Below are 26,783 nucleotides of genomic sequence, written 5' to 3' on the forward strand. Positions count from 1 at the left end.
CTGAGCTGCAACTTTCAGCCATAGCTGCATCATTAAAAATGGACCTTTTATTGTAAACACAGTACATTTTGTAACAGGAAAATCAATACACAGGAACCCGCATACTGCAGGCAACAGCTGTAGGACATAATCGGATGACAGAAAGTTGAGAACAGTATTTTGGCAGTTACATGTTCAGCTAATCTTTCGCTTTGTGTTTGAAATGGCACTGAACTATAAAGATCACAGATTTCTCTCACACCTGGTAACCCACAGCTACACAAAACGAAGAAACCAAGACTGTTTTCAACATTAAAGGCTAAAACATCTAAAATATAAAAAACAAATCAGTTGTTACTGATTTTTCCCTTTGTAGGACACTATAAGAGGATAGCTCTTCCTAGAGCTACACTGTGTTAACAACAGCGTCAGTGATTTCACAGCCTTTAGCAAAGATATAGGAAGATACTCAAGCATGCAGAATACCTTGAGAAGATTACCAAATAATTTTCAGTGCCTTCACTTTGTCTGTGGGTAAAGGTGAAGTCACAGATATGCCTGGTATACAGGATCAGAGAACACACAGAAAGATCTTAATAGAGATTTTGATCACCTGTTACTTTTTCTGTAGTAACAGAAAGTTTACAATTAGAAACATACTACTTCATGTATGTTTTATGTCATCATTAAACACTAAATCAGCAAGGAAACTAGGGATTTTTAGAACCTACCTATTTGTTCTTAGAAGGTGGGAGATGATTAATTCTCTAATATAGATGTGATTCACTTTGATTACAAAATAAATACATTTTCTTTGCAAGAAAAAGGCAAAGGGCACTGGATCATTTTGTACTGAAATTGCTTTTTCCACCACATCCCACTGAGTTTATTTTTCCTTAGATAATTAAACTTGTTTTTTAAAGGCTTCCAATCCAGATTTATGTGGCAAATGCTTTAATTAAGATTGATATATTCCATTTGTTTAGCTTTCAGACGTTGATGTGGAAGTTTTAACTTGAACTGCATTGCCCTCTAGCGCTGTGACGGGGCCGGCCGCAGTGATGTCACCAGCACATGCAGTGTGAGCACAGGCAGCCAGCTCATGCAGAGCTGCCTAAATGCTGACAAACCCTTCCTGGAGACGCCTGTCACAGCAGCAAGACAGGGGCATCCTTCCAACAGCACCACAAATGCGCAAGGGGAATCAGTAAACCTGTCTTTTATTTCAGGGACGTCATGATCGAAAAAGCTACTTTGGAGCTCCAGCCAAGACTTGTTCCTGCTAATTTCTGTTCAAACGAGTTCGTAGGAGAAATTAAGCAAGTTTGAACAGCCTCTTATTGCTGACGGGCTTCAGAGGACTTCACGCTGTGCAAGTTTTACATGCTTATAGCTGGCAGCTGGGGAGATGAGTTCTCAACCTAAACCTGGCCGGGGCTTTGCAGCAACTTCTTGGGTAGAGAGATAACTTTCAACTGAGCTCAGATCATCTGTGTGTTGTGCAAGGGATCCAAACATAACTTGCTATGGAGGATGATTTTTAAGATGAATACCTACCTTGGCAATAAATCCAATTCATCGATACCTGGATATTTGAAAGGGTCTGCACTAAATAATGGCAATCTTTCTGCAAACAACTCCAATGAGACAGCAAGCAACCTGGATTCACCTGCCTTGGATGTCAATAGGGCGATAATTGTGGGGCTTATCCTCGGTGCCTTTATACTCTTTGCTATTGTAGGTAATATCCTGGTCATTCTCTCTGTTGCTTGCAATAGACATTTAAGAATCCCTACAAACTATTTCATAATTAACCTCGCAATAGCAGATTTGTTGCTGAGTTTTACTGTCCTTCCATTCTCTGCGACACTGGAAATCCTTGGCTACTGGGTTTTGGGGAGGATATTTTGTGATATCTGGGCAGCAGTCGATGTGCTATGCTGTACAGCCTCTATTTTAAGTCTATGTGCAATTTCTATAGATAGATATATAGGGGTACGTTATTCTCTCCAGTACCCCACTTTGGTGACAAGAAGAAGGGCGATTTTAGCTCTCGTAGGTGTCTGGGTCCTTTCTATGGTGATTTCTATTGGGCCTCTTTTGGGCTGGAAGGAACCAGCACCCAAGGACGACAAAGAGTGTCGTATCACTGAAGAACCATTCTATGCTTTGTTTTCTTCCTTGGGGTCATTTTACATTCCTTTAATCGTCATCCTTGTGATGTACTGTCGGGTCTACATAGTGGCAAAAAGGACTACTAAAAACCTGGAAGCTGGGGTTATGAAAGAAATGTCCGACTCCAAGGAGCTGACTTTACGGATTCATTACAGGAACATTCATGAGGACACATTAAATAGCACCAAACCCAAGGGTCACAATCCCAGGAACTCCTTAGCTTTCAAACTTTTTAAATTCTCTAGAGAAAAGAAGGCAGCCAAGACGTTGGGAATTGTGGTTGGCATGTTTATCTTGTGCTGGCTACCTTTCTTCATTGTTCTGCCACTAGGTAAGTTGGTTATCAAGGGATTGCGAGGGGTGGGGGAGGAAGACGGTTAGCTATTTACCACGAAAATGTCACCAAAAAAAATCAGAGGAATGATAAATAGATCTCATATTGAGAACATCAGTGAACAGATGAAAGGGAGGCACGTGAAAGCCATTTACTTCTGATGCTGGCTTTTTCAAAGACTCATGCTGAAACTTTGTGAAGTGTGCAGCCTGCAGAAAGCCTGCCCATCGGGTAGTCCTTCCCAGTGATGGGGCAGATGTCACATCAGGGGACAACATCTTCAGAGTTTATCCACTAAATCTCCCTTTACAGTCTTTGCTTGAATTGAATGATGTTTCAGAAGCATTTTTATAGGATGCTTTAACAAAAATCCTAGGTAAGAACCAGTTTAGTTGACTGTTTTAGATGTTCGGACTACCACGCAGTAGATCTTCTGGCATTATTAGGTGTCTTAAATGGAAATTAACCTGATCTACTGAGGAGGTGCAGAACTCCCCTGTGCTTTGGGAAGCTCAAAAAGTTCTATTTCTCAGTTCAAATGTCAGTGATCAAATCCCCAAAGCAAACACACAAAGCCCATGGATCCCCACAGAAAGGTTCTCATTGATTCCAACAGGTCTTAGTACAGGCATTTCAGGAGACTGCCATGTGAGCTGTTGGCAGTCACTTTGTTCACTTTCAACTTTAAAACATTATTAAAGCATTTGATGTAGCCTTAACACGTTGGTCTGTGTTCTCAAGAGCTTGTGAAATTTGCTTCCATGGTCTTTAATATTAGCACTATCTCTGAAGGAGACTATCTCAAGACATTGAATTACTAAGCTCACAAAAATATCTGTCCAAAATTCATTTCTCTGAGACAGAAACAATCTGGCAGCCTAAATATGGAAAGAGGTGGGAAGAGAAAAGGGGGAAAAAACATTTATTAATGTTCTGTATTCATATTTACTTAGTTACCCTACAAAAGCATTGCTAAATGAGTGGTAAGTGAATATTTTTAGACACTGATGTAGAAAACTAAACTGAGTTCAGCAACCTGGTCCTAGTGAAGTGTTATAATTGCAGTGAATGTGTAATATCATTTAGACTAGCATCTTTATTGCAAGACAACTACTTAAGCTATTGCAGGGCAACTTTATAACCTCTAGCTTATGGCACCAGAAACTTAAAGATCTTTACGATTCGAGAGCTGCATAAAAGTAATATTAAGGATGTAAAAAATTCCTAACAGAAGGCAAATCGTGAGCTAAGTTCTCTTTGGCTGCTGAAGTTTAATTCCTTGTGCGTAACACAGAGCAAGTTTCCAATTATTGCAAAAATACATACCTGTGGATGGAAATTTATTTTTACCATATGGCACCAGTAGTAGTACTAGATAAGTAGGCAGTAGGTCATGATCCCTTGCCAAAGTAGATTCCCTCCTTGATTTTGGATTATTGAAGGAACTTTGGAGAAAAAAGCAAATGTGAATTGCTCTGTGCAGCAGAGCACATCTGTAGCTAGCAGGAGTCAGTATAGCTACTAACACTGTTCAATGAACACAGATGCAGAGCAGTCCATTTAAAACATGATGGTCACAGGGCAGAAGCAATGTGAGAAACAATTAAATATCTTGAAAGAGTATCAGTTTTCCCTCTGGGAAGTTATTTCAAAACTCCTGATCTTTTCTGGGAGGTTTAAGAGTCATTGCTTAAGACACCTGAGAGGAGAATTTACTGGTTGCCACAATATGGTTTTATCTCTCATATAAATTGTTCAAGACATCAGTGAAGTGACAGGCTGAGAGCCACCACGACAGCACACTGTGCTGGCAGAGGTGCTGGGTTGCTGAAAGGCTAAACCCACTGCCATGGGCTCCGACGCAGCACAGACTGAGTGCCTCTAACCCCCAACACACTCACATCAGCACTGTGAGCACCTGGTACCCCACGGAGCAGAGGTTCAGAAAGAGTTGCCATTGTGTCAGAAGAGGGAAAAGATCAGTCTTTTGGTATGGCAATAGAGACTGCTGGCTCTCCTGTCCTCTGTTTCAGGAGCCCAACTCCTAACTGTCAGCCTTCAGTCTAAGAATGGGGGGACAAGAGGTATACATAGTACCTGATACAATATCCAAAAGCATTTAAATAGTGGGTACTTTCTCTTTGTTTTGCTGACTAGGTACGGGGCTAGTTTTGTCCTTGTCCCTGATTATCTGTTTTTAATTTATTCAGCACACCTCAGAACCTTGCACTTTTCATCTCTGGGTATCAGTGCAAAGTTAATTAACCATGTTAGGTATGACTAATGCATTGCTCGCTAAAACAGGTGAGGAAAAGACCCTTTCCTGAAATGCATAATGCAGCCATTTCTAACTGGAGAAGAGGATAGAGCAGTGGAGGAAGAGTTCTTTAAGAGCTTGCTGTGTGCTGCATTCTTCATACCAGAAATCTTTTGCTTGAAGTCACAAAATTAACTGAAAAGCTGTGAAGAACCCTTACACAAAGCACACAAAGGTATAAAATCAATTTCAGTGATAGGCAAAGTGTAGAATCCAAAAGGTACTGATGATTTACAGAACTCTCCATAGGTGCCCTGGGCTGCTTCTATCACAAGCCACTCTCTCATCAGTGCAGGACTGCAAGCTATAATACCTGTTCTGCTATTGAGTCCAGATTAGATACTTACCTTCCCTATAATGCAAGGACAGGCTTCTTCCTTAGCCTGTATTTTTCACACCTTATATTTGCACTATTAATCCAAATTATATCCTCACATCTGCAGCTTTACGATTATTTCTTTTTTGCTGCCTGTTTCACTCACTAAAGCCATGACTCTGCAGAATGGTATCAGCAGAGCAGCCCTGGAGTTCTGAGGATCCAACCATCAAACATTTGACAAGTTGGTAAATGTTATTTCTAGAACACCCCAAAACCATGTCATAACAAACCTGCTTATACGCAGAGGAGTTTCCTTCATGTTAAAAGTGTTCTCAGGTCTTCTACTAATTTCCCAGACAAAATTATAATTCTTCCACTCTGGCATTTCAATATATTCCACATCTCCCATTCTGATATTCCAAAAGTGGCAGATATACATCAGGAACTGATGCAGTGCTGAAAGCAGGGATATTGCTCGAATAAATATTCCACGACAAAGGAAAAGAAATAATAGTAACAATTAGAGAATGTTTTTCAAGCAAGAATCAAAAGGCTGTGCAAGGAAAGCTCTCTAACAGAGCTCTGTATCTGAGAAAGGACAGGAATTACAGCACTGGCACTATGATGTACTGAGCATCATGAAAAGATCAGCACAAAGAATGACCCATGATCTCTTTTTGAAGGACTCATCCACGCTGCCTGTAGTGTTAAGCACCTGATGATGCAGCAAAACTGGTATCAAAGAGAGCTGTGAGCAATTTTTTATTCCAATAGGTATTCTTTCCAGGTGGCAATAGATCTATAGAATATCCATATTGCTCACATTCATAAATACTCCACGGCTTTGTGAACAGTTGTCTTGCCACTCAAAATTATTTGTGGTTCAGCATGAGAAATAAAATGAAGACATAGATGTCTTTGAGACAACTTATTGTGCCATAAGTTCAGTGACTCAGCTTTAAACTGAGTCTTGCTTCTTTAAAACAAACATTTTTTTTTTCTTCCCCCTCATACAAATCCTTTCTTAGGCACCAGGACTATATTAAATATGCATTTCTGAAAAATGCTGAGTAAAGTAGATTATTTTTATCTAAAGACTAGAGCCCTGCAGCAACCAGGTAACGATCATTCGAACTCCTTCCTTTAAACAAAGAATACCCAACTTTATGCCAATACCTTTATTTAAAAATGACTCCAAAATGAAGGCACATGTATCTATCTCCCCCCCACTACTAGGTAGAATTTTAGTCTCATCCCTGTTAGTTGAGATATCAGAGTGGGGTTGCCAGTCTTCTCCACACACCCACCCTGCACAGGGAAAACTCATCACCTTTAACCAAAGCCATTAACTTCCCTAGCTTAGCTCCAGTGGAGATCAGCAGAGTATTATTAACTTCCCAGTTCCCAAATTCCCCCTGCTCCCACAAAACCTCTGATCTTACACTGAAGTCAGAAACAAAATGCCTGTAATGTAAGTGGCAGTGGGATAAGATCCCAAGAGCCTCATAATGATGGTACAACTGTTTTGACTATGTATTAAGATTTTGAAATCTCTCTATAAAATAATAAAGAAGAGCATAAAAATATTCTGCATGCTACAGGTCAGCCAATGCAAAATTATTCTTAAAATAAAATGTTATGTGAGTATGTAGATTTATGTTACATCAGGCCAACCTCTGCATCTCTGCACCAAGAATACCAAATTAGGCCAGTTAGTTTCCCATGGGAAACACTTCAAGGCATTAGGTCCAGTGTCGTCAACGCTACTGGGTTCTGCTTTCTGCAAGGCTTTAGGTCTGCTTTGTCTTTCATCTCATTTTGCTCTCGCCCCAGCTTCCCCTCTCTAACTGCCCTGGCTCTCTAGATTTGATGCCCTCAAGTTAATAGTTAGGCAGAATTGGGACAAAGTAATGATATATGTGGCAATCTGATCCTCTGCCCTCTTGCAGTTCAATCTTTGGTACAATGTTCAGTTGCACGGGTGATAGCAGGAACCTGCTCCTCCTATTTTCCATCCAATTCCTGTAAAACTGAACATCACAAGGGCATTTCTTAACCAGTACAGCATGTTTTGTCACATGTGGAGGACTAGATTATTTCAAGATGATTCATTTTACGGCTAAAATAGCCTCCCTTAAGACCTGGCTTAAGCCTTTTGGTTTGCAAAGGATGCCAATTACCAGTTACTTACAGGCTTTTACCTTTTAGAAGAAAGTTGATTGTTATCAAAGCAGATGAAACTGCACAAATTATGGGGTACTTCCTCTGTAGGCTTTTGATTTGCAGGTCAGAGGAACAAAGGGAAATCTGGAAGTGTACAGTCCTACAAAAACAAATACACAAAGCAATACAGAAAAAAATACAAAGAAATCAACTCCTGTCAACTATTGAACCTCAGGGATGGCAGCAATTTCCATCTCAGGTGATCAGAAAGCTCAAGGAAAAAGAAAAATCAGGACTAAGGCAGTGGGCAGCAATAGGAAATCTTAAAACTACTGAAATCAGTGGCAGGAGAAAAGAGAGAATTTCAGAGGAAACACTGCTTTCAGCATCCAGCAAACAGCGGACATAGGTCCTTATGCCAAAGGCATTTGTAAACACATGTGCTATTCCTCGGGTTAATAGTCATGATGAAAGCACTGAGTAAAGTTCTATGCGTGCGTATGGCCCTAAAGAATGGAGACCAGACCTCAGGATCTCGGCCGCGTGCTCTTTAGTACACCTATCTGTGAGATACAGACATGAACAAAAAGTGATAATGTTTTTAGTGTCTTCACTAAAGTCCTCCTCCATAGTCCATTGCCAAATTTTGAGCCATTTTGATGGGCAAGTGATACTTAGAAACTGAGAAGCAATAACCATAAGTGCCTAAGTAACAAGCGAGAAAAGATAATGGAAGTTCACACAGTACCTTTGTATTTGTGTTATTCAATTCCACGCTAGAGCCCTATTATTTACCAGTGATGTGCAAGACAGATTGCCTTAGTTATACAGGGAGAAAAAGACACCAAAGCATTCCCAGTAATTGAATTACAATTAATTACAATAACTGAAATGTCAGCAGAGGGAGATGAGCTTTTCTAGACACTCTTAATCAGCCAACCTTTTAAAAACAAGAATAATAAGCTTGGCCCATGTTATTTCTACTGAGCAAGCTACAGTAGTCTGTAACTCTTTTGGACAAAATAATAACAATACTATCATGTGTCTGTCCTTATCTACTGCCAGTTTTACAGCACAGAGCAAGATTCTTACTAAAATTGATCTTGATTTTATCATATTTATGTGAGGGCAATGCAATTTAAACAAAAGTGGATTGTCTCCATGGGGTAAGTCATCATAGCTATTCCGGACTGAGAGGTGGTACACTAGTATATCCAAGGTTATACAGAGTTTGTGTTAAAAATGTAAGCGCTTGATAGATTTTTTTTCCATACCTCATGTATTTTCCATATCTTGTATCTCCATATTTTGTTATTCAAGATATACTCCTAATTTTTAATAATATGACAACTATGGATGAGGCATGAAAAACCTGTTGCACTTTTTTGATTGCTCTTTTTGAAACTACAGCTTTACTCTTGCTTTTTCTTTCTGGGCTGGGCAAAAAAGCTGCTATTTGTCTTTACTGTTGCTCTTCTAACACCAACTTGCAAATGGTCTGTTGTACCATAAGTTTTTACAAACAATTTTCAACTCTGAGTGCTTTAAGCATCAATATTTTTTGTACAATGCTGTAGGAAGAACTGTCATGGACTGCAAACCAGAGGAGTTTGGAAATGATAGAGTACCTCTTAACTTCTGCCTCTCAGAGACAATCTCACCATGCTGGAGTGCCAGCGGTAGTAGCTTTGTGGTTAAATACATAGGCACTGTCCCTTTAAAAATGCAAATATAGCTACTCTGCTTTGCAATTGCTTGTAATTTAAAAAGGCACAGCAACTCTGGCTTTTAGTAAAAAGATCTGATCCCCATCTGGACTACAACTTCCGTCAGCAAAGCTCCAAGAGAGGTAAAGTCCTGGTTTTATTTTGGCCATTCTAGATTAGTCTCTATTTTTGAAGCTTTTAAAAGGCTCTCAAATGAGCCATTCTGAATGAAGTTCATACAGGTCTCACAGAACTGATTTGCTCATGTGAAATATGAGGCACCCTTTATCAGAGAAAGATGGTGTGGATGATAAGGAATTGTAAATTTTCATTAGGGCAAGAAAATAGAAACAATAACTTTTCTCAGCCTACAAGACTGCAAGGAAAATGCTTTCCTTAGGCTTTACTCTTACTCATGACCATATCCATAGAGGAATGTAGACTTTATGGTCAGATTCTGCATCTGTGTATGTCTGCTACTTTAATTTGCCTCCTTGAGAACTTGACTGAACAGGATAAGGCCTTAGACTGGTAGGAGTTACTGAGTTCAGTTAATACCAATAATGGCTTGGTTTGCATTTATTTCCCTGTTCGAACAGGGTGGAGGAATGAGTATAAACCACTTTTACCCTGTCAAAACAGTGAGGGCAGATTTCTCTGTGTGACATCCTTGACTTAGATGGAAAATAGAAATGAAAGACTCCAGGGTTGAGGACTGGTTGAGTGATACTTTTATCATCCCTCACAAGTGTTTGCTCACTGCAGGGCCAGAAGGCTCCAGCAAAGAGAATCCCACAGCTGCTACAGGCAGTCAGTTCTAGGACCTAGATTTTTCACAACCAGGACAGTTTTCTTAACAGCTGACCTAGATCCATGGTCATATTTGTAATGCACCTACGAATACAATGAAGAATGAGAACTGCTGTACTTGCAACAGCATCCTATTTGTATTTCTATTCCTCCCACATTATCTTCTGCAGTATCATTAGTCAGTTATTCCTTATTTGATATTTCTCCTTCCTCACCTGCAAAGTGCTCTCCCCCAAAACACAAGCACAAGTTACCCACAAACACAGGGGTGCAGCTCTGCAGCATGTTGGTGGCTGTAGGATTACTGTGACTCCCATGGTGTCCCCCAGCCTGGCAGCCTGCACACTGCTGGCATATGCAGCTCAAGGCACCTCACAAAGACACCAGCATGCTCAAAAACCATAACCAAACACTAGCCATCATTACTTGTTTGCAGTAGTTGTAATTTAACCATCTTTCCTTTCATTTTCTTTATTGAATTTAATTCTGTTGATTTTGGATGCTCTTCCTTTTTCTCAAGCTCTTTTTTCCCTGTTATCCTAAGCCTCTTCTCCAGAAGGCCTGCAGTCCCTCCTGGCTTGATCAACTCTTAATTTTATAACCACACTCTCTATTTCATCCTCTACTGTTTGTAAACTGTGGGTTTTTTTTCCTACATTAAATAAGTCCTGGGGAATGTAAACAAACACTGGATGCTGGAAGGGAAGAAATCAGGAGCTTTAGAAATCCAATTAGCTTTAAAACCTTGGCATGCTGACTTGGCCAAGCATGTGGTAAAAAGGACCGCAGAAAGCTTAAATAAAAGACAAACACATCCTTTCTGCATTTCTAAACTCACAACTCCGGCTTATTGCTTTTCCAGGGAGAATTTTACCAGCAACACACATGCAGCATCTGAGCTTTCCCTTTCGTTAGGGAGTGGCCATTACTCAGCCATTAGCAGCTACCAGCAGCTTGGGCTGCAGCAGGGATCACAGCATGAGCTGCAGGGGAGAAGCAGAGTTCCCCAGCCAGGCCACCAGCCATCTCCTGCCCAGCACTGAGCAAGTCTCTCACTGATCGCTTGACAAACTTGACCAAGTCACTGTTCACGGCAAGGTTGAGTTCCCTCATCAGCCAAATTTCTCACAAAATACTCATTTTTGCAGAAGTTGTCTTCTCAAGAACAGATTGAGAGACAGGGTTTGATATTGTAGAAGCTTCCCGTGTTTCATGGTTCAGAAGTCATTTGTTCTCATGTTGTATTTTGCAATGCTTTTCGGCACTACAGCCATTTTTAAAACGTTGGAATTTTCTTTTGTGGAGAATGTCGAAAAGTTCAGATCTAACTCCAGTCAGCATGACTCTAACCTGCACCAAATGGAGTAATTTTCTCCTCTGAATGAAGGAGGATATGTTTGTCTTCCAAGGTTACCTTAACTATTGAAATCTGATATAATCTCTGTAACAAAACTTCAAATGGTAATTACCAAGTCTCTAACTATTTCTATTTTATGGTATTCAAATAAGAGGTGGTTTTCTCTCCAGAATACCATCACTCAGTGTTTCAAGCTTCAAAACATTTAATTTTCTACTTGTTACGAATAGAGATAAGTAGTTTTAAATTTTATGGCTTTTCTTTAATCTTAAGATGATGACAAACGTGTGCAGTGAAGCACTCTAGTTTTTTATTACTGGAATATCAACTGACACACAGCAAAGCACTTAAACAACTCCAGACCATTTTATTTCAATAAAAGCAAATGTATCTGTTCCAGTAAACAGGAACATACACTCACCCTGGGTTGGCTCTCATCTGAGCAAAACTGCTGTTAGAAGAAATGTGATTTTTTGTAATGGGCAGAGAACAGCACCTGACAACCCAAACCTCATCCACAGAGACTTTTCCTCCTTAAATCCAGGAAATTCAAAGTACTCCTGCCCTAATTATTGTCTAATTTAAGTATCAAATACTTGAGTCTAAACAGAACTGATGATTTTGTGAGTAATTTATATACTTACTTGATATCAAATACACAGCATATTAAAAATGGATGTTTAATTAATAGAAAGTCAATTATCACAACATAAAGTGATTAGGAAAAGAGATTAGTAGCTGGAGCTAAGAACTAAATAAGACATTAGGAGAACAGAAATAAATATTTAAAAATGAAGAGGAAAAAGGAACTAAGTAACTGGAAAGTGAACATGCCTGGCTGGAAGAAGGAAAAGCAGAGCTATTAAAGAGAAGGCAGACAGTAAAGGAGAATGCGGTTAATTTTAGATTTAAAAAAAAAAATCATTAATAGTTTAAAATTTTCCTCCCACCAGTACAACTAATAAACAAATATATGGCATTCTTGAAAATATACACTCACAGAAAACATTAGCATAGGATGTAAAACTATTCAAATGCCCCTATCTGCAGATGAAAGCTGCAGCATATTGGGCTGTATAATGGGAATGGAGCCAGTAGATGGAGTGGAGTGATTATGCCCTTTTACTCAGCACTCACTAGTCCGTGTCTGAAGTACCGTGTCCAGGCAGGGGGAGACAGCTATAGACTGGAATGAGTCCAGTGGTGGCACCAGAACGATCACAAGGCTGGAGCACATTGTGTGAAGAGAGGGTGAAGGAATGGGGCTTCTTCAGTCTGGAGAAGGGAAGCCTTCAAGGGACCTAATGCAGTGTTGTCCCTGCTTTATTAGGGGACTGGACAAGGGCCCTGTAACATCCATTCCCACTGCAATAATTCTGTAATTCTATTAAGTTCTTGGCTTTCAGTCCCATCATGGATAAATATATATATTCCTTGCATGAAGGATGATGGGAGGAAATATAACCACACAGTGGAACCCAGGGCTATTTCACAAGTGACTGCTGTCACAAACAACTGTTGGTCACGTACACGTAGTTATTAGAATCATAAAATCATAGATTAACAGTTGTTATTTCCTCTGTGTGGCTGGAAGTAGCACACGGAGCAGAATGCAGACAGATACAAAAGGCAATTTCAAATGTTTTAGTTCATAAGCACTATCTTATATGGGTCTTTTCAGATTTAAACTCGAGCTAATCTCCATAGTCTCTGATCACATTGCATATATACACCACTGGAGTAGCAAGTTTTCACCCTTCTACTGGAAGTAGTTTAGTCTGGCTGGTTGGTTGCACAGGCAGGTCTAATTTTGATCCTAAGTTCTTTCTTCCATAAGTGGAAGTGGAAACTCAGACATGTCCCGTGTATTACACTTTTGTCAAGAAGTCACCAACTATTGCATTTAAGGATGCTTAAATAGGTCTCAACTTTCCCATCCTCCTTTCTCTACAAATACAGTGATCAGTTGTGAGAGGTAGCAAAGGAGCAGGTACTTAGATGGAAGAAAAAATAACACAGCAGTAAAGAAGATGAGAGAGCAGTGTGTCTGTGTGTGTGTATGCGTGTGTCTGTTTTCCCTCTGCAGTGGGCTACATCAGAACCTCCTTTAGTGAACAGTTTTCCTTAATTAAGAATGTTGGGATTAAGCTAGTCCAGAAGATTTTCCTGCTGCTCACTTTGCTATTTTAAGTACTCTTCCAAAGTCCATTGCAGTCCTTATAAGCCTTTCCAAAAGCTTTCAAAGACTCCCACAGACTCCAGTGGAGATTGAATTTGAAAGTCCCAGTAATGTTCTGGCCAGATATCCTGCAGAATACACGAAGCCAATTAATATGGCAAACTGTTTCCCACAATGTTCCCTAATTTCATTGAGATGCTGTATTTACTTTCTGTGTACTAAAGCATTCATTATAAAGAACCAATCAGACCCTAAATGAAATTAGCTTTTACTAAATAAAATACTTAATTCCTTTTAATGCTACTTGCTATTGCTCAGTGTATTTCCAAACTGAATTACTCTATCAAGTCTAGTGATCATGGTCAAAAACCAACCAAAACTGATCAAGTTGACTGTGTTTCTGAACTACTTCCTGGTCTCCATTTGTGCTGGACACAGGCTTTGCAAAAACTTCATTGGTGTCAATGGTGCAATCAGATGTAAGATTGTAGTGCTGTTTGATAAATCACAGGGTTTAGTGCAGAAAAATAAAAGAGAATAGAAATATACATTCCCTTAGAGTGAGGTTGTTAAACGTAAAGCATCAGGAGAGTGATCAGTTTGAGCAGGAGTCACTCTGGCTATCCCATCACAAATCAATCACTGAGGAGACAATCATATGTAACATTTTCCAGCCATTTTGCAAAGCAATTTAAATGAGTACAGGAAAGTATTTAATGTTTCTCAGACTGCAATGGGAAAGTAGTTGGAGATTAGGGTAGGAAATATTAGTGTGATGTTTAGAGAATGTGTCTAGTAGGCTTATCTTTATCATTTTATCAAGTTACCAAAATGGCCCACAATTCTTTGCTTCTGACAGGTTAATTATGAGGTAAAGCATGTGTGCAGCTAAATACAAGGTATTGTTGTTAATTCCAAGAGCAAGGTAGGGAAATGGGTAATGTTAAAAATATACAAGCTAATCAAAACGTTTTTCATAGCTTTATATGGTGAAAGGCAGTGGAGCTTTGCATAATAGTCACCAAATTGAATTACATTTAGAAGTATATGGCATGTGTGGAGACATCCACCTAAACCACCTTCTGGATAATATAGAACAGCATTTCTTCTTTCTCTGTAGAAAACTCAGGCCAGGATTCCACTTAGTGAGGAGGGACTGAACACAAAACCTCAGAAACTTTCCAAAGCCCTGAAGAGAATAAGTGTCTAAATAAGTATCTGTCTCAGGCATTCCATTTTTCTAAGTTAATCCTCAACCTAAATAAGGGATATATTTACCAAGGGGATATAAGACTACAGTGTCAGTAGGATTTAAGTACTGCAAATGTAAAATTCTGCTGGGCTGCCAAAACTTAAGCCATAAAGTTCTCCTGATGAACAGTTATATTCTGCAGAGTTAATCAGAGAAAGAAGGACTAGAGGGGATCTGAAGAGGTCATTCAGGCCATTCTCCAACCCCAAGGATCAGATGTACATAAATCAGTAGATGTCTCTCCACCTTGTTTTTAAGAGCCTCCAGGTTGGAGTTTTACACCCTTCTCAAGCAGTATGTTCCAGATTTTTCCTATCTTGGAAGACAGAAGTGTTTCCCAATCCATAATTGCAGTTTGTCTTGCTGCAATTCAAACCATTGTGCTTCATATATTTGACACTTTGTACATGGAAAACAATTTAATATCCTTCTTTGCAGGTAACTTTTATGTTTTTATAGATGAATTGTCATGTCTCTTCTCAGTCCTTTTTCCTCCACCATGATAAAAGTTGTACTACAAAACTCCTACATTTCAGAGCATCTGTAGCTTATGGTGGTGGATGACCCCTTCATCGGCCATGGATCCCTTTATAGGTGAAGTTTTGCTACAACCATGTAGCCATTGCACATAGCCTCTGCAGGGCCAGCAATGTATCTGATCACACACAACAACCAGTTTCTGTTCATCTTGGGAAATACTCTCGAATTCTGCTTTTTCTTGGGTGGCGGTGAAGGTAGCAGGACCCACCAGACACACCACTGAATGTACTGTACTGCCCACTCTGAGTTCTAGTGGTTAAGAGCATCGTGCCAGATCTCATGGCTCTCTTCCTGGTAAAAGAGAAACTTTCTTACTGGTGAAAATCCTTTAGCACATGTCCTTCAGCTGATTGCTTTTACCCTGCCCCAGCTCACATTGCCCTCTGGTAAAATCAGGAGGATGGTGCAAAGTCAGGATGTCTGACAGATGAAAAGTGTTATCTGAGAGCAAATGAGTTGTGCTCCTATATATGAACTTACTCTCATTGACGCTGCAGGAACCTCACTTGTTAAGGCCTTCTTGGAATAACTGCCTACCCCCTGATTTTTGGAACTAATAGCACATTATACCACAGCCAAAATTCATAAATGAAACCATCTCCCTTCAGAGCAGTTACACATAGATGTATATATATTTATAATAGGACTGGTAGAGGAGTTAAGAAGAATTATAGCCAGTTTTAATACATCAGTCTGAAATAAGAGCAATTAACACACCAGTCTATAAATCAATGGCTTATTTATCACATTAATATTTCTTGCTCAGAAAAGCATGCTTCCTTGCCTCCTCGTGAAAACTTCATCTCCCAGTTTGTGCATAGTCAAGCAACACTTGCATTGTGCTGTTTACAGAGCGAGGAAAAAGGGGACAACAAAGTAGTGTTTAATGAGTGAATGTTTCACTCGTTGATACTTACTCCTGAATTTCTTAGCTTCAAGACTTTTATATTATTGTAGCTAAATACTGATCTTTATTTTTCACCCCCCACCACACAGCTTTCCAAACTGCTCCATTTCCAGATTTCCTGTTAATGACTCAGCCAGAGGGCTGGTAGCTTTTAAATGATTGATTTGGGCTCAGTGATTTCTCTAGGATCAGGCCTGAACACGAGGTGCCTCTGTCAGTCAGGGTTGCCATCAGGAAATTCTCTGCTCTTTTGTGTTGCTGCCCTTTAACATAAATGAAAATGCTTGCTGCAGCTGCTGAAATTGGCCTGCTGTCATTTTGTTTAAATGACATTTGAAAAATAGACTATCATGAAAGATAAGGGTAAGCTCCTTACCTTTCTTCCTTAAAGAACACACCCTTTTGAAGCAGTTTATAAAGATTAGCCAGTTTTCAGTAAAAGCTTTTAACTTGTTTCCCTACTTGGTTTCTTAGTCTTCACTGTATGGAGTTCTATTTGGTTCATGTGCAATACAGATTGTACAAGCACACCTCATTTATCTGCACTGGTTCACAGGTTTCTCCTCTAGAGCTGAGCTCATTTTATTGATCCCTAGAGAACCTCACATAATTTGTCAGTAAATGTCCTTAAAATTTTATTTTATTTAAAACCATACCAAAATCTGTCCATATTTAACCTGCCTAAAAATATTTAAATCTGGTAGAGGAATGTTCTGTAGGTTTTCAGTTGTTGTAGTATGAGAGAAAGGCAAACAAACTGATCTGGAAAAATTCACCACTGCTCATTCAACATTCACACATAAGAAAAAATGGGAGCTCTTTAACCACTTCACAGGGTTCATTGGGCTTTAAGAGCTAAAAAACCATTTATATTTTATAGGAGTATCAGAAAACAATTTAAGAAATTTATCAGTATGAGCTACAGAAAGTTCCCTGATGTACATAATGATGCTTTGTCCTTGTTTTGTACAGTCACAAAGCTTCTCTTTTCCCTCAACTGAAGGGAAAATATTAGCTATTATTATTACACAATGAATCCTGAAAAGGTTGGCAACCGCCCAAAGTGGGAAGATTTTGGAGCATCTTCCTCATCTTGTCTGCATTTATAAACTTAGATCAACTTTTCCTAAAGTTTCATAAGAATTTGTTATCAATTAAAAAGCATATTCCACATCCATATCCATATTCCAATCACATGAATTGTCTCTGAATCTTTCATCAAAGATAACACTTTGTAACACTGTAACACTCACAAGACACAGTTTTAAGTGCTTACTTGATTTTATTTACTTGTTCATAGTTTCTCTGATGTTAGACATGCTATACTCTGTACTTTCTGCATTATTCGTCAGGAGAGATGTAGCATCTCCATCAGATGGATAGAACAGACATTGGTCAAACCCTGAAAATCATTAGCAGCAACAAAGCAATAAGGGAAATGGGTTCAACTTACGAGAGTCTTGCACATGGAGTAAAAGTCATTAAAGTACAGAAGTCATGAAAGAAATACTATGAACCTTGTAATTTACTACCTTTATTTTAACCTGAAGGGCTAGCAAGTTGCTTAGCTCCAAGGCACTAGGTAGAGATAGTGGTAGCTGGCACCATCCCAAAACACTGCCAGGGAAAAAATCCAATCACAGGATCTTTCCTGACTCCTATTGCCCAAGTGAGGGGAGGAAGAGTCTCTCCAGAGAGCTGACGCCATCTCAGCATCTTATTTTCCATTCTGAGCCAGCTCAGGGACTGGTTGACTACTGGAGAGTAGTGAAAGTGTGAGGAGTGACAAATACCTCTCTTCAGCTCTTTTGTGAGCTGAGGAGACTCAGACCCTATAGACAGCACCAGGCCAGCACTGTCATCTAGATAAACAGCGGTACCTGCTGCTGTACATCAGAGCTAATTATTCAAGAAGCTGGGAAGTGCTTTTGCATAGTTTTGAGGCCCAAGCCATGACCTCTACATTGCTCTGAGATGGGAAATATGCCTAGAATCATATCCCTCCCCACTAAGGCATCCTAATCGTCATAACTGACTCAGCTGCTTTCACAGCCCAGGGAATCTGAAACCACTCCAGTGTAAAAGGTTGCTCTTCTCCAAGATGTGACATTCAGGCTTGAGTGTCATCTTCCATTTGAAAAACTCTTCAAATCTAACACCAGTTCTTGACATAACAATTCTCTCCTGAACCCCTGCTCTTTGATTACTCGAGCCAGACGCAAAGGTGCTTTCCCAGCTGGATAATGGCTGAATGCTTGTTTTGCTTTACAAATGTCATACATTCTTTTATAAAGCCCCATTTGCTAAATTTAGCTAATCAATTGCATGTTTTTAATATTAAAAGTACATGAAATGGGTTTCCCAGTATGAGTTTTTCATTTGGGCAGCCTCTTTAGGGAAATTATTTGGTTGAGAACAGAAAAGGAAGTATTCATAAAATAACCTCTTTGGGTTTGCATCATTTCTATGAATGCTTGTCATATGGGAAGTAACCACTATTCAGGTTTCAAGAGTTTGTACTAACATAATAATCTAGATATATGGGGATGATGTTTAGGAGCTGCTAGAGAATGTATTAGAAGGTATAAGGTATGACTGGACACACTCCCTCCAAGCAGCTCAGGAGCAGTTAGATCTTTTTCTTCAACAATGACATTCAAAAGCTCTTTGAAGAAGGCACAACCTTATTCCATGTGTGCATTGTGCCGCAGCTTGGACAACGGAGGTTTGATCTTTCATTGGGATCAATAGATGTTAGTGCAACAGATGTGTACATAAAAATATAAAAAGCAGTCTTTGCATTTAAATTCTACATTACTTTCGTACTCCTTTAGCTTTCAGATGGTGGAAAGCATTCCTTATTAGCTTTACAAATAACAAAGATAACATTACCAACAGACCAAAACTGAAAGCAACACATTAAAGATTTTTAATAAAGCATTAAAGATTTTTAATGAACAGATTCTAACAATGATCTGATGGGACATTTACTCTTCCTAAAGACAGACAAACCAGTTATCTCAGATATTGTCTCTGCTTGTTTCTTCTGGACAGGATCTCTGTTTTCGGCTCTGAAGCCCCCTGAAACGATCTTCAAGGTAATTTTTTGGCTTGGCTACTTTAACAGCTGCTTGAATCCAATCATCTACCCTTGCTCAAGCAAAGAGTTCAAGAGGGCTTTTATACAGATCCTAAAATGCCAGTGCCATCGTCGAAAGCAGTTGGGGTGGTGGGCCTACAGCTACAGAAACTGGAACCGGTGCTCCTTTGAACACCCCAGGAAAGACTCTCTGGAAGACAGCGGGAGTTTCCTGAGTGGCAGCCAGAGGACATTATCTTCAGCATCTCCCAGTCCCGGCTACCTGAGCAAAATCACCCACCCACATATGGAGATGTGCACATTCCAGGAATGGAAAAATTCCAGCTCTTTCCTGAACCCCTTACAGGAAGGCAGCAGACAAAAGGACCCATGCCAGTTCTTTACCTTCAATCTCTTAACAGAGCGCAATGGGTATGTTCCTGCTGGCAGCCAAGCTTCCAGCAACAGGGACCATGAGGCCATCTGTGACACACTGAATGGCAAAACCGACTGTAGAGCAAACATGACACTGGAATGAACAGATCCTAAACGATGTGTTCTTTTTGTACACTAACCCATTTGACATTTAGCCCAGGTGAAGAAATGGACCTTTGCACATTTTCTCAGTATGGCACTTGAAGGAAGGCAGCGAGGAGCAGGCAGATTTATGTCACAAGAGCAGCAAAGTGTAGGGGTTAACCATCTTTCCAGTCAGCTGCTAGAGGGACTACCAAGCAAAAGCAGAATGCAGGGAAGGTGCCACATAAACCCAGGGAAATGCTCATCCAATTATTTAGCTGTCATGGAAGTGCTGTGGAACAGCCAAACATATCTGTATATAGAAAGAATGTATAAATATGGGGGTGGGCAGGGAAAATGGCTAGGAATGTGTGGTGTACATGTGTGCTAGCCGCATGGATGGGTGCCTGGGAGCGGAAGTGAGCAATGCAGTGAGTGTTGTTTGTACCTCTGCAGGGTACTGCCTGTCGCTGCTTCTGCCTGTCATTTCTTATTGTTGTTGTACTTCACTGTACGTTAGCACTTTAGAAATGGAAAGCAATGTCAAAGATTAAAGTAATTTCGCAGCAATTTCAACACTTGCACCTATTACTCTAAGACTGGAATTCAGCCAAGTCGCCTCATCACGATTTTCACTTCAAATAAAACACTCATAGGGGTTAAGTTTGCCATAGGATATTCTCAGATATCTCTGCAGTTGATTTCCTTCTATGATTCCCTTATCACCAACATATGTAACTCCTCTATCCTTCACCATGTTCTTTTTGGAAAGTCTGAAAACACCAGCATGAGAAGAGCTCATTATCTACATTTCAGCACATTAGTAAGTGTCCTGCAAGCACACAGGCTACCAGAGAATCTGTTTTCTAAAAGCAACACTCATAAATCACTCCAAATACCTCATAAACAGTGACCGCTGGAGGCCCAAACCCAGCCTTGCACAAATACACTGAGCCCCTGGTTCTTTCAGCACACTGTGAAAATAGTATTGCACATGTGGAGGCTTTTACTTTGCCACTCAGATAAGAAGACAAAGAGTCAAAACACTCATGTGGTATAAATTTCACTGGCATTAGTATTTTGCAGCTCAATAATAGAGTACTGTAACAGAATTACTAAGAATATCTTCTAGGACAATTTTAGGTCATGTTTGGAAGTTATCTATCTCTTGCAATTAAGTGTGAATCATGAAGCTAAGGACTGATTTTTTTACATGAAGTGGTACAAACCATGAAAATTGATATTTACTCCTTCCTTCAACTGAGACTTTCCTTATTAGGAATTTTAGTGACCTTTTTTAAAGCTTGAAACAGAGAATGAACCATAAACAGATGTACTGAAAGCACTCAGGGACAATTTAACAATGCTAGATCCCAAAGGAGAGCCATTTCCTTTTTTTTCCTTAAATGTGCATTCTCTCCTTGATGGGGATGGATGTGGCTTGTGGTTAGATGAAATATCCCCCAGCTCAGTAAGCAATGATAGCAAAGTCATGTTCCAAGGTCTTCCCATGGTCCTATGTTACAGTGAGACCCACATAAATATACTTTAAGTGTTATCCTGATTGAAGTTATGGCCAATCTCCTTTTTAATAATTCCATTTGGATTGTGGGGAAGGCTGTAATTTCCTCTTAAAAGGACAATGCCTATAAAATTTTAAAGTGTTATAAAACAGATAAACAAACTCTTGTTGCTCATATTTTGAGGTTGTCATAAAGAATATTCTATTTAGTTGTGATATACTAGCATGAAGCTATCCTCTTTGGGCCTCTAAATGGCGGAGAACTGTGTTTCTAACCTATTATTCTCATTTTTTGGAGGGAACCGACAGTGTCTGCCAAACATTTCTGTGTTTTGTAAAGCTTCTTCAACATTACTGTTAATTGGAAATAAATTTGTTTCATCTAAGCACCTTACAGCACACTTCAGCTACATTTTGAGTCACACGTGACTTGTAAAGTAAATCCAAGTAGATTTACTTGGCGAATGCCTAAATTATTGGAGAATGCCTAAATGATACTGCAAGATTTCAGAATAAAGAGCATTCCATCATCCTAAAGCCTTTAACTATGTAGCTTTTGGAGACTGATAGTTCTCTTAATTAGTTTCTAGTCCTAAGAAAGACTGTGTGAGCTCTGGATAGCATTTAAGCTCCTTAAACAATTACATAATTCTCTAATTACCTATGAAATCAGATAGGCTTTTATCCCATACTGAAGTGATCTGTGAGTACTTATCATCTTTGTACATTTTTACACTTAATGTCACAAAAATTGCAAGGAAAGCTCCTTACTGTTTGGGTTTGGATTGGTTTTTGGGAGTTGTTTTTGTTTTGTTTTTTTAATCTCTAAAAGAGAATTTTGGCTATTTCAGTACTGAGAAAGCAGCTTTCTCTGAACACTGTAATTGATCAGGAGACATATGCATTAACATCATGTTAGTCCCTGCCATTTAGACTATCCATCATATCGTATATCAAAATCCTCAGAAAACCAAAAACCCCAAGGCTCATGTCCCATAAGCCTTAAAGACTAGAGAAGAGAAGGCATTCCACAGGCAGTCAGCAACATTTTTCCCCAGGAGTTACACTGCTCTTCTGTAAGTTTGAGCTGGAAGGCTGCTGGGCTCTGCAGGGACAGCAGCACGAACTCATCCACCCCTGTTAACTTGCTTTCTCTCCCAGCCAGCCACAGTGCTGCTGCTCTTCACATGTCCTACCTGGCGTGGGAGGCACAGCTTAACAGCATGCAAAACATGTGGCTCAGGAGCCACAGGGTCTCTACCCTACAGTGCTTCCCTTCATCAAGTCCAAGACCTGCAAGTATGTTAAGGGCAACCTCCCTGAGGACATGACTAGGTCATGCTGCCTTGCCAAAAAAACAGGAAACTAAGTGAAGCTCTGCTTTGGGATTTCTGATACTAGGGAAAACAAGCAGAGGAAAAAAGTTTATTCACCATGTTGAAGCTGGAAAACAAGAAGTTGGAAATAATCACAGGCAATTAAAACTAATATACTCTGACATTTCTCAAACATCAGGCCCATTTTTATTCTTTAGGCCACATCCTAAGGGATCATCTCAGACAATCTCTAGCATCAGACGGATGAAGAAAAACTGTAAGCTCCAGCACAGCACCGAGTGATAACAGAAAGAAGGGAGAACAAGTTCAGACAATAGCTGCTATATACTGCAGATATAAATTTAACAAACTGTGTCTCACTCTTAATCACTGCCCAACTAAATTTTAAGACGGGAGACGTAATGAATATAAGATGGAAGGATTCCTAATATTTCTCCACAATACATTTCACCAAGCTTTTTTCTGGCTCATGTATACATCACGCCACACCAGACTCTCCATACCCATGCATAATATTCCATGACTTCCCAAAAACAAATAGATGGTTGCTTTTCTTCTAAACTCTTTACTGTCTGATGAATTCCCATTGTTACAGGGTCCCATACAGCCTGTTCTTATACTCAGCAACACAGTGGGGTCTCATCCATGCAAACATGTTAAACTATGCAAGACTTCAAAACAGTCATGTCACACCTGCTCATAAGTTGCCAACACCACCTACTTCACCTCCAAGGCACAGGCAATAAAACTGATTGTAAGAATGGAAAAAAAAACCCAAAACCACAAAACATAAAACAAAGGAGGGACCACAAAGTTTACAGAGGAGAAAGTCTGATATGTCACCTGAAAATATGAAACCCTTGCAAGGCCACTTGACTTTTCTAGAACAAATCTATCATAAATGTCTTTATTATTACTACTGGAATCTTCTACAACCTCCACTAGGCAAAGCCAGCCCAAACGAGGCCATACAAATCACCCACTTCCCTTTGTCAGTCCTCCATTTGTTGCAATGTTTTCCTTTAAAGGAAAAACTATTTGGGTCAGGGCAACATCATCAAACCTAGTGGGACAAGCCCATATTAGCCCATTTTTTTAGTACAGTCAAAATTAATTTGACAAGCAGAACATCCAGAATCTAGTGAAATGGCAATTGGAACACAATGGGGGTCTATCAGACACAACTACACTCCATCATGCATATTTTTAATGCATATTAACAGACCTTCTGAAGAACCCATTTTGTGGGCAAACAGATTTGCCTCCAAAGAGGAGGTGCTGCCATTTAGCACAGAAGGTGTTCATAAAACACTGTGAATTTCTCCAGGTTAAGCTACTGCGTGGCGCTTAATCACTAACTAGGGGCTTGTACAAAGCCATTCAGCTGAGAGGCACAGCTGTAATGGCTCACAGAGTATTGTTACAGCCCAGCTACACATAAATTAAACCCATTAGGCTTCAATGCACTCAGCTATCACAAAAGTGCTTCTTATTTTTGCAGAGAGATATGGTAAAATCAATCCAACTGAATGAGACTGAAACTCTAGAGCATTCTACATTCTTTACTCTTTGGAAATGCAGTTTTCTATTATCTTTCCAGTGTGACAGAGAGAGAAGAGCGAGCATTAACATTATAAAGTGCAGTTCTAGTTTGGAAAATGTTAAAATAGCAACTTTCTATTCAACAGATGTGCTCTCTGCTCTCAGTTTCTGTGCTTGACTTTCACCTGATATAAACGAGCATAAAAATTGCACAACGCAGGAGATGATGATACACAGCAGCTATGGTAGGAAAGCATCGGTATACTAGCAACTGCTTATTCCTGTTAGTAGCCACAAACTAACCAGCTCATTCCCACCAGAATAAACTAGATTCTGTTTTGATCACTCAACAGATATGCTTACCGTTGTTCCAAACCATGCTGGCGGTGCTCTGGCTCACGCACTTCATAAGGCAGAACATAGTATCACAGGCATGATGCATCAGCCAAAGAAACACCATTTCCATCCTGAAGAAGTCAAAAAGAAATACTTCAGAACATGAAGACACATGGTGCTAATTTAAGTCTCTTTAATGGAACCAAAAACTGTTTGTACCCACTATGATTTTTTCGGACAGAAGGCGTAGTAGCTCCCTTCCTCACTGAGCATGTTATTAGCACAAAATGAAAGTCATGGCTCTGGAGATCAGTAGAAACACCTGAAGCAGTAACACAGCAGCCAGGGCACTAACAGAGGAAAATTCCAGCTTCTGCCTTAAGGACCATTTTATGTTTCAGCTTCAGGCTGGGTAAGAATCTGGACAGTCAGTGCAAGGGAATTGTACTCCTCGCTTTCATGTGGCTGTCCTCAGCACTGTAGCATGACATTCCCCTCCCTTGCACAATGCATCTTGAGATCCCAGCTGTACAATGGCATGGCTTCCACAGGAAACATCCAGTAAATCTTTTTCTCTAGGGTTTAAGGCAATCCCTGGAGCAAAAACTGAACCCAGGAGTCCCTCTTACAGAACAACTGCTCTGCCAACTGCAGTTGGGCTTCCTCTGTTTTTTTAAAAAGAGTGAGCTTTACTCTTCCCTCCAAAGAACAGTTGAAAGAGCCTACTCTTACCAGTTCTAAACTGTGAATCCCAAGTGCTTGGAGATACCTTCCTGCAGCATACAGTAAGGTCTTTGGACAGGCCCTTGGTTTCAGGATGCCTTCTGTCCTCCCAGCCATGTCCTAGTACATGCCAGCAGGCAGATTTTAGCTAAGCTTCTCCCAATTAGTCTGTATCAGCTCCCATCATCCAACACCTAACTCTCTCCATGCATTGCACACAATCTATAGACAACAGTAGTTGGTTGGATTTTATTATCACCCTAGGTAACCCTCATTTATGCAGGCATATTTTTTTCTTTCATCAAATATTTTTCCACATACTTGTCTTACAAGAGTTTAATACTTCCTAGCAGACCTATGTATAGCATTCAGCAAATATGGTAAGTATGAAAGAAAGCCTCCAAAGGCTCACAGAAGAAAGGGGAACAGTTATTTTCATGTAAGTGGCTCACTGGAGCCATCTGCTCAGCTGACAGAAATGATATATTTTCTTAAGCTCTCTCTCTCCGTTACTTACTGGTTTAGGTTTGTATACTTACACACTCAAACAATTCTAAAATCCCTCATTATTCTCTTGGGATGTGTAATTATTGGTTTGTCTGTGAAATGGAAGAGAAATTTCTCTCTGAACACATAGTAATCAAAGCTTCATTAGCCATGCTTTCCGTGGTAAAGTGTGCAGTATTTTTACTCCACTCTCCTGCCTGTGTAGAGGTATTTGTGGCAGTGGCTGAGAACAAGCATGACGTTCGAAAGGCATCAACAAAGTCCATATATTTTGGACAGTGTGTAACATTGTCTGGGAAACAGAGAATGAAATCTAGATATAAAAAGAGATGTGGTTTAGCCTATTCATAGAAAATTCTGGACTCCGGAACAGAGATCTTTTTCCAATATATTATGCAAAGCTGCCTTTAATTAGAGATGAATATATGAATATATAAAAAAGGTTGCAAGTAACATTGCTCATTAGCTTGCATGAGTCTTTACCCTGGTATTTTAAAAGAAATGTGGCTCACACAATCATTCTGCCTGTCCATCCATCAGCTTCCCTCCTCAGCCTCTTCTTATTAGCCTTTGAGCCTCTCCATTGATTTCTATTAAACTGAACAAGAAGTTAAATTCCATACTATGAAAATTTGTGGCTGAATAGAGGGAAGAGACCCAAATTAGTGCCTCCTTTAGGAGAAGACTTTATAAGTCTGTCTGTTGACCAATTTCAAAGCCTGATGGCTACTAAGCTTGTAGATGTTGAGTAGCTGGTCAGCATACAGAGCCCAGAGTCAACTAAAGCACATGCTCCCATATACACGGTAAGATGGGGCAATGTGGAAAAGGGCATGTGGGAGGAAAACATGGAAGAGGAATGAGGGTGCTGAAAATACCACATGAAAGGGAGAAGTGTGAGAGACAAAGGCTGCAAATCCATAAATCAGCCTTTACTCATCCTAATGGTCACAGGACAGCTTGTTATACCATGTTTCTGTGCTTGGTTTATAACTAAAATGATGAGATAAACAAAGCCTCCCTGCAGAGAAAAGCAAAGCTATTATGTCAATTTATGTCACTCCGACACGGACAGATGCATCCGCATCCCTCTGTTCTCTTGCCTTGGTTGTAAAAGCATAAAGTTAGCTTCCATTTATACTCAGTTGTAATCTATGGTTTGGCTTCTTCCTAAAATATC

At 39.8% G+C, this 26,783-nt stretch overlaps 1 protein-coding gene across 1 annotated transcript; it reads left to right on the forward strand.

Annotated features, from left to right (window-relative positions):
* Positions 1 to 1,099: 1,099 nt before the first annotated feature.
* Positions 1,100 to 20,212, forward strand: ADRA1B (adrenoceptor alpha 1B). The gene is made up of 2 exons (XM_030504742.1): positions 1,100 to 2,485; positions 19,093 to 20,212. The coding sequence occupies exons 1-2, from the start codon at positions 1,513 to 1,515 to the stop codon at positions 19,653 to 19,655; spliced, it is 1,536 nt and encodes a 511-aa protein (XP_030360602.1). The 5' UTR covers positions 1,100 to 1,512; the 3' UTR covers positions 19,656 to 20,212.
* Positions 20,213 to 26,783: the final 6,571 nt, after the last annotated feature.

Source organism: Strigops habroptila, chromosome 12, assembly GCF_004027225.2.
Source record: "Strigops habroptila isolate Jane chromosome 12, bStrHab1.2.pri, whole genome shotgun sequence".
Classification (NCBI taxonomy): domain Eukaryota; kingdom Metazoa; phylum Chordata; class Aves; order Psittaciformes; family Psittacidae; genus Strigops; species Strigops habroptila.

Coding starts and splice junctions, on each gene's coding strand:
- ADRA1B (XM_030504742.1), top strand. CDS start 1,513: ATGATTTTTAAGATGAATACCTACCTTGGCAATAAATCCAATTCATCG. Junction 2,486..19,092: donor CTTCATTGTTCTGCCACTAG/GTAAGTTGGTTA, acceptor TCTTCTGGACAG/GATCTCTGTTTTCGGCTCTG.